This window comes from Pararge aegeria, chromosome 14, assembly GCF_905163445.1.
Source record: "Pararge aegeria chromosome 14, ilParAegt1.1, whole genome shotgun sequence".
NCBI lineage: Eukaryota > Metazoa > Arthropoda > Insecta > Lepidoptera > Nymphalidae > Pararge > Pararge aegeria.
This window is the reverse complement of record NC_053193.1, coordinates 16,203,555-16,215,769: the sequence shown is the minus strand read 5'-3', so window position 1 is coordinate 16,215,769 and position 12,215 is coordinate 16,203,555. Positions and strand designations below refer to the sequence as shown.

The 12,215-nt window shown below is 32.6% G+C and overlaps 2 protein-coding genes across 3 annotated transcripts; both read left to right on the top strand.

The window, feature by feature from the left end:
* Positions 1 to 402: 402 nt before the first annotated feature.
* Positions 403 to 4,717, top strand: LOC120629248 (geranylgeranyl transferase type-2 subunit beta). Its single transcript, XM_039898123.1, has 6 exons — positions 403 to 649; positions 1,164 to 1,281; positions 2,043 to 2,136; positions 2,750 to 2,920; positions 3,596 to 3,749; positions 4,311 to 4,717. The coding sequence occupies exons 1-6, from the start codon at positions 456 to 458 to the stop codon at positions 4,579 to 4,581; spliced, it is 1,002 nt and encodes a 333-aa protein (XP_039754057.1). The 5' UTR covers positions 403 to 455; the 3' UTR covers positions 4,582 to 4,717.
* A 239-nt stretch (positions 4,718 to 4,956) lies between these two features.
* LOC120629412 (glucose dehydrogenase [FAD, quinone]-like) lies at positions 4,957 to 11,979 on the top strand. Of its 2 annotated transcripts, XM_039898353.1 has the most exons (4): positions 4,957 to 5,177; positions 6,005 to 6,207; positions 7,342 to 7,444; positions 10,287 to 11,979. In XM_039898353.1, exons 1-4 carry the CDS (start codon positions 5,039 to 5,041, stop codon positions 10,289 to 10,291), a joined length of 450 nt encoding a protein of 149 aa, XP_039754287.1. In that variant the 5' UTR covers positions 4,957 to 5,038; the 3' UTR covers positions 10,292 to 11,979. The 2 variants fall into 2 exon arrangements, with proteins under 2 accessions (XP_039754287.1, XP_039754286.1); XM_039898352.1 differs by lacking the exon at positions 10,287 to 11,979 and having other exon boundaries at positions 7,342 to 9,962.
* The last annotated feature ends 236 nt before the right edge of the window (positions 11,980 to 12,215 follow it).

Sequence of the window (12,215 nt, the reverse complement as noted above, 5' to 3'; positions counted from 1 at the left end):
CGCAGGCGCAGAGCGAGGTTCTACTAAGCCTCGCTATTATTGTTGCATAAGTTCCCACTGTATTCTATTACCCCAATTACCCAACTGCCTGAACATTATAAGGGGCTACGGCTGTGGTTGTAAATGATGATTCTTGTTACAAATATACCTATTTAAAGTTGTTTTTTTATTGCTAGTAACTCTCCATAATATATGAATAAACATTGAAGACATATTACGTTGATAGATATACCTTTGCCTTTTCCCTATAGGAAAGAATAAAAAAAAGTGACAGTGACAATAATACGACAATTGACAAATGACAAATCATTATGAAATTTGTAAACAAATGTTTTGAGCAATGATTGAATTGAATTTGTGCAATTTTGTTTAATAATAAAGATTTGTTGTTTAAATAAAAATCAACAAGTTTCTTATTTATATAAATAATACTATTCTCTATTCAATAAATCGCTATGTCTTTTAAAACCAAAGATGTAACTCTTTCCGAAGACCGACCAAAAGCGTTGCTTTTGCAAAAACATTCAGATTACTTAGCCAGTTATGGTTTGAATAAAGAAGATTATGAGTTCTGCATGACGGAATACCTGCGAATGTCTGGCATTTACTGGAGTCTTACTGCTATGGAACTGATGGCCCAATCATCAAGGTAATATAGTTAGTAGCACTTTGTGAAATAGCTAGTCCTGGGAACTACAACCGCAATACTTATTCTGACCCTAAGCAGCAATGCTGAAAAGCATAGTTGCCAGTGTAATTACAGGCACATGAATGAGGCTTACCTACTCTTCAGGTTGAAGGACACAGGCCACCACTTATTAGGATATTTTCCTTGCATGCCTCGCATAGTGTTACTCCGTTTATATTTGCGATGGTTTTCTACGTAACATCTGCTTTGTCTGTCAATTATTATTATATAAAAAGGTAAATGTTATAGCAATTTGATGTGTAAATCAATTAGTGTTAAAAACTCCACATTTTACCAGAGAACTACTAAATATTGAATTCTCTGGTTCTTTCTGGGTTTTACATGCATCATGGATTTATCTTTATTCGGAAGCCTAGTGATTAGCTTTCTAAGAAACCTCTAGGAGCTGCCTGTGGATGAATCATCTCAGCATTTTTCGAAAGAATAGAATAATTTCATTGTTCCATTGTTTCAGAATGCCCAAAGATGATATAATATCATTCATAGCATCCTGCCAGGACAGTGAGAGTGGAGGCATATCGGCAAGCAATGGCCATGACCCCCACATGTTGTATACGCTAAGTGCTGTTCAGGTAAATTAATCAATCCCAGTGTATATCAAGTGGTATCAATTGGTTTTGTCCAGCCAACAGTTATTATTATTATAATATTAATTGTCAAAACCAGAAATGTGAAGCTACATGGTGGATCTGTGCTTTAAACCCATATCTTTCATGGCAGAGGGAGCCCTGTGATGAAATACTAATACATGAGGGTGGTGATGTAGTTTTGAATTTTGAATTTTGAAAAGACCATGCTTCTCTTAAAGAAGTTTAAGAGCTTTAACAATAATTATAATATCACTTTCTAATAATATTTTATGTTGATGGATTGCTCACATGCTTACCTCCAATTCCGTGATTTGCGACACGTGCATAGTACCTACGATGCGTGACACATACCTAATAAACTGACAGGAGTCCCTTAATTTACTTCTGCGTGTGATGTTCTGTTAAGGCATTATCTGATTTCTTTCCATAACATTTATAGCAATGGTTTACTCAAATAAGTCTCAGAGACAGTACATAATGTACCTCTAAAGCCTCTAAAATAATATTTCGGTTTTCATTTACACATTATATAATTAGGGCCCCCCAATATACAGATTTTATAACAATTTCATTTTTAAGACCATAAGATTTAAAATTTATAGTTTGGCAATTTGAATGATTATGTTCAGAAATGATGTGTCTGTTATCCCCTATCAACAATCAATCCTCTGTTTACCATTGTATTTGTACAATCAAAACAAAAGTTTATGTAATTCAAAATAAATCAATGAATGTGTTTTCAGGTTCTAGCTATGTATGACAAATTGGACGCCATAGATGTTGAAGGAGTGGTCAGATATGTATCTTCATTGCAGCAAGAAGATGGCAGCTTCTTTGGTAAATAATAACTATTTGTTGTCTTATTTTTTTTTTTATTTATACTCTTTATTTGCACACAAAAAACATACAGAAGAATAAAAAAAAACGCAGACAGCAAATGCCAGCAAACAGCAGTATACAAAAGGTGGCCTGGCCTTATCGCTTTGTAGCAATCTCTTCCAGTCAACCTTAGGATAAGGGAAACAAAAGGATAACATTTGTTGCATTCTTTGTCTTAAGGTTTTTTACAAAGCACACGGGTACCGTTTGTTCATCTTGGATAAAAAGTAGCAATGTTACTCTTCATCCTTTCAACTAACTCTATACCAATAATCAAGTTGATTTATTGGTTAGTTAGGGCGCAAAGTAAGGGCAAACAAACAAACACTTTCGTTTTTATAATTTTGGTATGATATAATATGATATACATATTAACTATATGTATTATATAGTTATGATATGTATATATTTATAAGATATATGTTATGTATATTAACTATAACTATGTGTATAGACTATATGTATATTAATTGACAGTACCTACCTAATTTACTGTAAGGGTTGTGTGCATTTTTGTAGATTCCTCTCCCGTGTCTTATCTTTAGGTAGAAATACAAAATATTTTTTACAGGTGACATATGGGGTGAAGTAGACACAAGGTTCTCATTCTGCGCTGTAATGTGCTTATCTCTGCTGCATCGACTGGATGCCATTGATGTCAACAAAGCTATTGATTTTGTGTTGAGTTGTATGAACTTTGATGGCGGGTTTGGATCCAAGCCAGGCTCTGAGAGTCATGCGGGTAATGTAAAATAAATAAGGTATCATCTGGTCATTCTCAACCTGTGAGTCTAATATGAGAGATGCATTTAGACTTTAGAATGTATTATCTTAAAATAACAGTTTATTTCACATATTACTGTAACCTCTTAAAAAAAAAAGATGGTAATTCTGTAACAAAACATAAAATATTATAATAATGCTGCTTTAATACATGGTAGCAAGGGCCCTGCTCATGCAAAAGTAAGAAAAACATTGTGAGGAAACCTGTTTGTGCTTTCTCTATAATCTGATAGGCGTGTGAAGTCTACCAATCCGCACTTGAAAAGCATAGCAAGACGGCCGATTGGCGCAGTGGGCAGTGACCCTGCTTTCTGAGTCCAAGGCCGTGGGTTCGATTCCCACAACTGGAAAATGTTTCTGTGATGAACATGAATGTTTTTCAGTGTCTGGATGTTTATTTGTATTTTATAAGTATTTATGTATATTATTCTTAAAATTATTCATCAGTCATCTTAGTACCCATAACACAAGCTACGCTTACTTTGGGGCTTAATGACGATGTGTGTATTGTCGTACTATATTTATTTATTTATTTATTTATTTATAGTAGACTATGACCCTTATAATTCTGAGCGTAGACCTGTGCCCTGTAGGGAGCTGGTAATATGTTGATGATGATGAATTTTATTGGCAGGGTTAATATACTGCTGCGTGGGTACACTGTCGATATGCAAGCGCATGGACGCGCTTAAGGCAGATGAGCTTGCTTGGTGGTTATGCGAGCGACAGTTGCCCAGCGGTGGGCTTAACGGCAGACCAGAGAAGCTACCTGACTTGTGCTATTCATGGTATGATTTTAAACGTTTACTTGTGTAAGAATTATAAAACGTACCCTTAAAGCACTGAAAACTACATTCAAATTTTGAAAATAACAATCTGGATAGGCGGCCATCTTTAATTTTTGAAACATTAGTTATTAAACATCAAGATAGGCAAGGAAATCTACCAATGCATCCACTACAAGTTACCTGTTGACTCTAATCTAAATCTGAATCTTTTGGAGATATGGCAGCTACTTAACACGGTGGCCTAACCTAGTCGGTTTCTACGCGGCATCGTACCTGTACATTTAAACTAGCCACAGCCTCCATTAGACCAGTCAACAGACTAGAAAACAATCAGAAATTATTAATTCCCAAATTGCCCCTACCCGGGGATGAAATCCGAGACGTCTACTCTTAATACCAGAGCGCTAATCAATGCGTCGCGGAGGTGGTCGACAAAACCTGATGCTTTAGAAGATTTCACTTACATATGTCAGCTTATAATTCATACAAGTAATATAGAGTGGCCACTATTTTAAATGAAATAGCTAATTTAAAACCCTTAAAAATTATGTTTATTTTCAGGTGGGTAATGTCATCACTATCAATGCTAAACAGAATAGATTGGGTGGACAAGAAAAATCTTGAACAATACATTCTAGCCTGCCAAGACGCAGAAACAGGAGGCTTCAGTGATCGACCAGGGGACATAACTGACCCCTTCCATACTTTATTTGGCTTGGCCGGCCTTTCCTTACTTGGCAATACCACTATAAAGCGGGTGAATCCCACATACTGTATGCCTCAAGAAACCATAGATAGATTGAAATTGGAACCACAGATTCTAGAAATTTAAGAATAATAATATTTTTTAAATAGGCACATGTTAAATCTAATGTTATCTTTTATTCGTATAAATTACGACAGAATTAAATCAGATGTTTAAATAATAATACAGTACAGTTGCTTATACGAAGTTAATTGGGATAAAAGCTAAGATTTGTATTATATTAATTACTAATTTTAGGAAATGTGATTAATAATTGTAATATAAATTATATTATTTAATATTTCCCACATCGTGCTTTTATTAAACCATTTCATGCTCGTAAATTTAAGTAAACAAGTGTATTTATATTGTAATAATCGTTTCAAGTGTATACGTCATGCCCAAAATGCCAAGATTCCGGCTCGAAAATCTATTTGTCATTTTGACAGTTGAACATGTAAACATAACCTCACTCCTCAGCTTTTCAAATTCAACTTACGATTATAAAACATTTAGAAACTCTCAATATAAATGGAGTGTAAAAATGTCTCCTCTGCATCTTCTACAATTCTTTCTGTGCAGCGTATGCATTCACATGTTTTCGATATTTACTTACCTGGTGTACTACTATGATTTGTTTACGTCTTCTCATGAAGCCCAGGAGAAATATGATTTTATTATAGGTATGTATTTCAATGACGCGAAAAAGCGATGATAGCTTAGTTGATAAAGCTTTGGGTTCCCTTTTGGAAGGACCTAGTTCGATCCCTGGAACGCCCATCTAAATTCTCGGAGTTATTTGCGTTTTTGATGTTAGCAAATTATAATCACTCACTCTCACAGTGAAGGAAAACATCTTCTCATCAGTCAGCATGTGGCCTGCACTGGACTACAGCTCAAACCCTTTTTGTGAGAAGGACCATGTCCTTTAGTGGGCCGTTAAAGTAAAGTATTTCTATTTCTCCATGTTTTATTTTCCTGATTGAAGCAAAATATCTGAGTTTACTTGGAGAACTTTTTATTTTGGCAAAACCTATAACTACTGAATTAATTTTACTAAGAATTTATTAACTAGTAAAGAGAACATAAAACTTATTTACTTATACCTACACAATGAAGCCTATACTACATAATGAAGCTGAAGAGTTTGTTTTTTATATTTGAATATTATTATATTGGGGAGCTATTTAACTTCACATTAAAACCTTTAGAAGTATATTATAGCAAGCTAAGTTTATTATAGTGCACAATACAATGGGTATGAATAAAAAACCAAAGATACTGGATACTGCTAGTACATTTATGTCATTTTATTTTGACCCAGTAAAGTTGTTAATATCTATTTTTATTTTAGTATTCGCATTATACTAATCTATAATTAAATAAATTAATCATTGTAAGTGTACATATATTATTTCATTGTTTTGTATTGTGTAAATACACCCATAACCCCCTGAAGCTTGATTGCCAGCTATAAAGCTATAAAAGTAATTTTTTATTTATATTCCAGTGGGCTCGGGCACAGCAGGATCTCTCATAGCAGACAGATTATTAAAGGAAACTAATTACACCTTCATAGTCCTTGAAGCGGGAGGAAAAGGTCACCCTTTCCATGATATACCAGCATTTGGCCCACTCCTGCACAGATCAGTATTTGATTGGCATTATGAAACTGTTCCGCAGGAAAATGCTTGCTTTGCTATGGAAAATTCTGTGAGTATTATTTTGTATTTGCTATAAGATAAGGACTTATTTATAATACCAACAATTTATTTTTACTGTATGTGAGGTGTTTCTCTAAAATTGCCAACCTTAATGGCTCTATAATAATAAATTGAGACCATATATTTTGGACTTTAAATCCAAGTATCATGTGGAGCATATATTTTGACACTGCCATAAGCATTAAACAGCACCATAGTTTTTTTAGCAAAAGCTCAACTTTCCCCCAAGGCGCAGACAGCACCAGTAAAACTGGCCCTATTTTTACTTTAAATCCTGGTTTAAAAATAAATATAATAGAAATTGCAACTGTTCCACTTAAAATTAATTAACTGAACTACTCTGACATTTCATGTTACATGACAAAGGGATAGCAAACATTCTATTGTATCCATACCGAGTGGGAGGCTTTTATGCTGGCTATAGTTACCATATTACTTTACTCTTACCAAATCCACACACAGAAATCCTTATACACAACTAATACACTAAATATATTGAAGCATCACAAACCACTCCACTTTAGTAGTGTTACTTGAATAGGCGTTAGTCACTTCATACCATTAAGCAGTTGGCAGTAATTATTTTACCTTTAATATTCTAAACGTTTACCATAAAATGGGGAAAATGGGTAAAAGTTTGTGAGCTAGCAACATTCAATCAAAAACCAGTGAAAACTGTTTTCACTATTTTTGGACACAATGCATGCAATAATGCCTGAATGAGTGTTCTGTATGTTCTTAATTCTGCGCTCTATAGTTTCTATCCAGCCAACAAATCTGTGCCACCAAGCAATTAAGCATTCTGGTACGATATCATGTTGAAACCGATTAGTTATAGGTTTAATATTACTGCCATACCCCTAAAAGGTTAGCCTGTTACCATCATAGACTGTATCATCCATACCAGTAGGTGAGATCGCACTCAAAAGCTAGTGGAATAAAAACTTACCAAAATGTAGTCAGATTGCTGTTAAGGGCTTACGTGTAGTGGAATAAAAAATAAAATAAACAATATTCTGAAAACTGAATATAGCCTTTTATTGATTTAAAATTAAAATGCTTATCTTTTTTTTTAAATTACTTTTCTATTATATTTTTAATAACTTTTTATTACTTATTCCAGAAATGCAAACAAACACAAGGCAAAATTCTTGGAGGATCATCAAAACTGAACAATATGATCCATGTCCGAGGCAACGTATCACACTATGTTGATTGGTTCCACGGTAAATACACAAAAGAGTATATAGAAGAACATTTTAATTATATAGAATCTAATATTTATCCTTTACGTAATATACAATATGATAGTCAATTAAGTGATGCTGTTTTAGATGCAGCAAAACAACTAGGTTTTAATGAATTAAATCATCAAAATAGTCTTGGTTTTCAAAAGTCTTTACTTACTCAAAATCAAGGTAAAAGATGGACAACATCTGATAACTTTGACACATCCAAGTATGTTTTAACTAATGCGCTTGTTGAAAAGTTAATAATCAAAAATAATAAATGTTTAGGTGTACAAATAAATTATCCAAAAAAAGTAAAATTGTTTGCAGAAAAGGCAGTTATAATTAGTGCAGGTACTTTTAACTCTCCTAAACTTTTGCAGTTATCAGGCATAGGACCTGCAGAACTATTGAAATCTCTAAATATTTCTGTGGTAAAGGAGTTGCCAGTAGGAAAAAACCTGCAAGACCATGTTGGTACAGGTTTAGATTTGGTACTTTTCGATACATCACAATCTGTGGGTATGTTTGATATGATGAATTTCTTTAATCTATACAAGTATTTCGTTAATGGTGTAGGACCATTAACTACACCTGGTTGTGAAGTTGTGGGATTTGTTTCTACAAAAAATGAAACAATACCAAATATTCAATTCATGGTGTTGCCAGTAGGAATAACTGCAGACAGAGGTAGTCATTTAAGAAAGTCTCTAGGTATAGCTGATTTTGTATGGGACAACTATTTTAGTAAACTATTTGAGAAGTATACAACCACATTTTTCCCACTGATACTTCACCCTAAAAGCATAGGTGAAGTTAAAATTAAAAGTCAAGATCCTAATTTACCACCACTTATTGATCCAAAATATTTATCACATCCAGAAGACTTAAAAACCTTAGTGGATGGAATCAAACTGTTGACAAAACTACTTGAAACAGATGCTATGAAAAGTATAGGAGCTCATTTAAATAAAAACCATTTTCCTGGATGTGAAGAGTACGATTTATTTTCAGATTTATATTTAGAATGTTATGTTAAACATTTAACTTTATCTAGTTATCATCCTATAGGTACATGCTCTATGGGTACCGACGCTAGACAGTCTGTTGTCGATTTAACCTTTGCAGTATTTGGAATAGACAACCTCTATGTTGTTGATGGTTCAGTGTTGCCAACATTGCCAAGTGGTAACATAAACGCGGCAATAGCGATGATGGCTAATATATTTATCGAAAATACTATCAACCAATTTAATTTAAAAACAAATCAACATATGTGCAGTAGAAATATTTCATTTGAAGAATTATTTTTAAATGTTTGCCCAGTCAGATAAAATGAAATAACACATTATTTTGAAAAAACTGTAAACTATTTTCTTTTAGTTTAGGCACGTAAAGACAGCACTTACCATATTATTTTAAGTATATAATTATGTTAGTAGGTTGCTACTCATTTAAAAAAATGCCATGACTAAAGCCCCAGGTGGGTGTGCCCATAATCACCACGCTGCTGGCCCGACGGGTTCCTTGTTTCAGATATGTTATCCTATAATAGTTATATTAGGTATACTTATCTCAACGTAAAACACAATAAAACACCAAAATGTATACCTTTTAATAATTTATTTAAGGTCACGTCTACTGATAAAGTTCCGTACATAATTTGAGCTGAGTTTCCGAAACAACCATAATACTGTATTTATAACGTAAAAAAACATCTTTACGTGTACAATCGAGCACAAAATCTTTAATGACATTCATAAATTATTCTATATAGGTATTTCTTTTTATTGACTAACAAATAGACTGCGATAACCGATGGTAAGTTAGGATGAAAATCTTAAGATAGAAGGGTTTTGCAGTTTTTAAAACACACACCTACCCTATCTATACAGTAACGCTTGTTGGCGGTACAGTTTTGCCATCAGATTAGACCATTAGAGCGTTCACAAGCCAACAAAAAAGGCGGCGGCAATCACCGCTGTTCCATACAGGTTCCATCCGCAGTATTTTATTACTTAAACTATCCCCACATTTGACACGCTACTAGTACTTCGTATTATATTACCGCTGATGATTAGCAATTATATTCTTATACGTTAATTTTTTTTTATATTCGTATCAGTTTCTCACACTATAAAGCTGTATTTCATTATTGCCTACGGTCAATTTCTCAAAAATCTACGTTTATTTTCTTAAATTATATTGCTTTTTACAAAACTGCAGATTCAATAATATTTTTTTCATGTATTATTCAATTCTAACTAGTACACATCAAACTACGTACGATTACACCAATACTATGGACCCTAAGGTCTAAATTTACTTGAAGAAAAAATTAAATTAGTTAAGTCCATTTTGAGTATAGAAAATATAGTCTTTAGACTATTTCTAGACATGTATTTGGATTGTACAAATTGCAATTATTTAATGCGCTTTAAATATTAACCCGATTCATATGAGATAAAAATTGATTGTGAAAAATACACAATATACCAAATAATAGTAATTAAAATGACTAGATTAAGTTTAAAACTAATAAAAATTTTCTTCATTTACATTTATATAAAATAGCAATCATGACACACGTAATTAAAGTAATATTATAGGTAACTTGTATACATAAAAAAACATAAGGGCCCTAAAATGTATCCTTATGGGACACACTTGCACAGTATATTTTCATTAAAAAAAATAAGATGGACGGACAAATAATCCTAAACTTAGTCAATCTAATAACGTTCAAAGGCCACGAACTACTTTGTGCTAATAGAATAACATTTTTCAAATAAAATTATACCGACTATACAAATAAAAAGTTTCTTTCAATCGTTTTCAGCCTAGCCTAAATTTAAGGTGCATGTCGATTAGCCGCATCGGCCACCACATTCTACGCACTACAGGGATTTTGGATAACTTTGTGCGAATTCACTTAACACTGCATACTCTAACAGCATCGAGCGATCAAGAATTGTATGGTGTGCGAATGATGTCACAAAGATAACATAGTTTCATCAATATTCATGTCAAGATTTTAATTACCTTCTTATCAATAAACCAGCAATTACTGATGAAACCACAAAAAAACCTTGGATTTTGTAGATATTACACGCATAAATTGTGCTCATTTCGTTACAATCATCAAATGAATTTGTTTATTAATTTATATAATACCTATATTATTGAAGTCAAACCAAGTAGCCAATATAAAATGCACGCAAATCAGACCCCGGCATTGACGATCATTCCATTCAAACCGCTACGTGAGTTTCTATAATCTGAATGCATTATCTTTGATGCCTTTTCTGGCCAAACGACACGTACCTTTAGACATGATATATTTTACTGATAGCTCTGTATTTAGGCTGGGTACTATAATTTACAATGCTTAATTAATATAGACTAATAAAAAGATAAAAATTACCATAGAGATTATATTATATGAAAAATCTTTAAACTGTATATCTTCACTATGTGCTGAGCAAACCGTATATACACTGCAGTTACTGCATACAATAATACTGGACGGATTGTCTGATTTAATAGGTCAATCATTTTACAATAAATACATTTTCAATCTTTATTTTATCTTTATCCTATTAAGCCAAAATAAAGCTTATTGATTTAATACAATTCACTATACTTTATATAAACCAATGATGCACTGCCGAGCTTTCGGACACTTAAATAAAATATAAATATAATTACAGATGGTACTAAACAAATTTAAACTATGCAAAAAAATATATAGTCGTTGATATATTTTATTTATTATTAGCATACAACGTAAATAAAATTACAATTATATTAAACACTGCATAAGTTGAATTTAGCAGACGGTTGCCAAACAAGTATTTCTTTAACACTAATAGACCGAATGATTCACGTACTCTTGAAATTAAGATAAAACTCTTGATGCTGACTATTTTTTCTCCTTCCACTAATGCATTCATTCAAAAGTTAATATTTCCATTGCAAACGGTTCTTTATACAAAAATCCACTTGTTAAATAACGTAAGTTACACGATATTGGACTATTACCGATATTTTTATAAAAGTTCAATTATTCGATGGCTGAGTTAGCTCTGGACGAAAATTTCACATGGAAGTGATGACTTAGTCCAAAATGTAAGGTACCCACCTTACATCTCCATTCTGTACTACCCAATAATAACAAATGATTGTTCAGAGATTTCACTGTTAAGGCACTTTTGTTCATAACTGTACCGACTTATTTGGAGAGTTCATTTTATGAACATGGTTTGAGTTATTAATCGCTAAATAACATTTTATTAATGGAAAGTGCTGTATAAGAAATCCATTCTTCGTGTAAGTTGAGCACTGCAAGAATAACCCTACACATAATTGTAATAATAAATGTACAAAAAAATATTGCTAGGCATTTTTGTTTACAAGTGTAGCTTTTTCGTTCAAATGCTTTCTTTACAACAAAAATTAATATTTCATATTCCTCATGTAATTTTCCCTTTGATTATTGCCAAATTATTGTATTTGATACATATAAAAAAAAAGTTATGCACTTTTGCTCACAATTGTACCTACCAACTTTTTCGTTCAAATATTTCATTCACAGCAATACTTAATACGTCAAATTCCTAATATAATTTGACCTTTGATCATTGCCTAAATATTGTTTTTGATAAATGTATAAACAAAATATTGCTATGTACTTGTGTTTACAATTGTACCTACTTACTTGTTCGGTCAAATATTTCATTATTACGTCCAATTCGTATTTGATTATTTG

Excerpts from the sequence above, each read along its gene's own strand:
- LOC120629412 (XM_039898352.1), top strand. The coding sequence starts at position 5,039 with ATGTCTCCTCTGCATCTTCTACAATTCTTTCTGTGCAGCGTATGCATT. Across the intron at positions 5,178-6,004 it reads GAAATATGATTTTATTATAG|TGGGCTCGGGCACAGCAGGA; the intron begins GTATGTATTTCA and ends TTTATATTCCAG. Across the intron at positions 6,208-7,341 it reads GCTTTGCTATGGAAAATTCT|AAATGCAAACAAACACAAGG; the intron begins GTGAGTATTATT and ends TACTTATTCCAG.
- LOC120629248 (XM_039898123.1), top strand. The coding sequence starts at position 456 with ATGTCTTTTAAAACCAAAGATGTAACTCTTTCCGAAGACCGACCAAAA. Across the intron at positions 2,137-2,749 it reads AGAAGATGGCAGCTTCTTTG|GTGACATATGGGGTGAAGTA; the intron begins GTAAATAATAAC and ends TATTTTTTACAG. Across the intron at positions 2,921-3,595 it reads AGGCTCTGAGAGTCATGCGG|GGTTAATATACTGCTGCGTG; the intron begins GTAATGTAAAAT and ends TTTTATTGGCAG.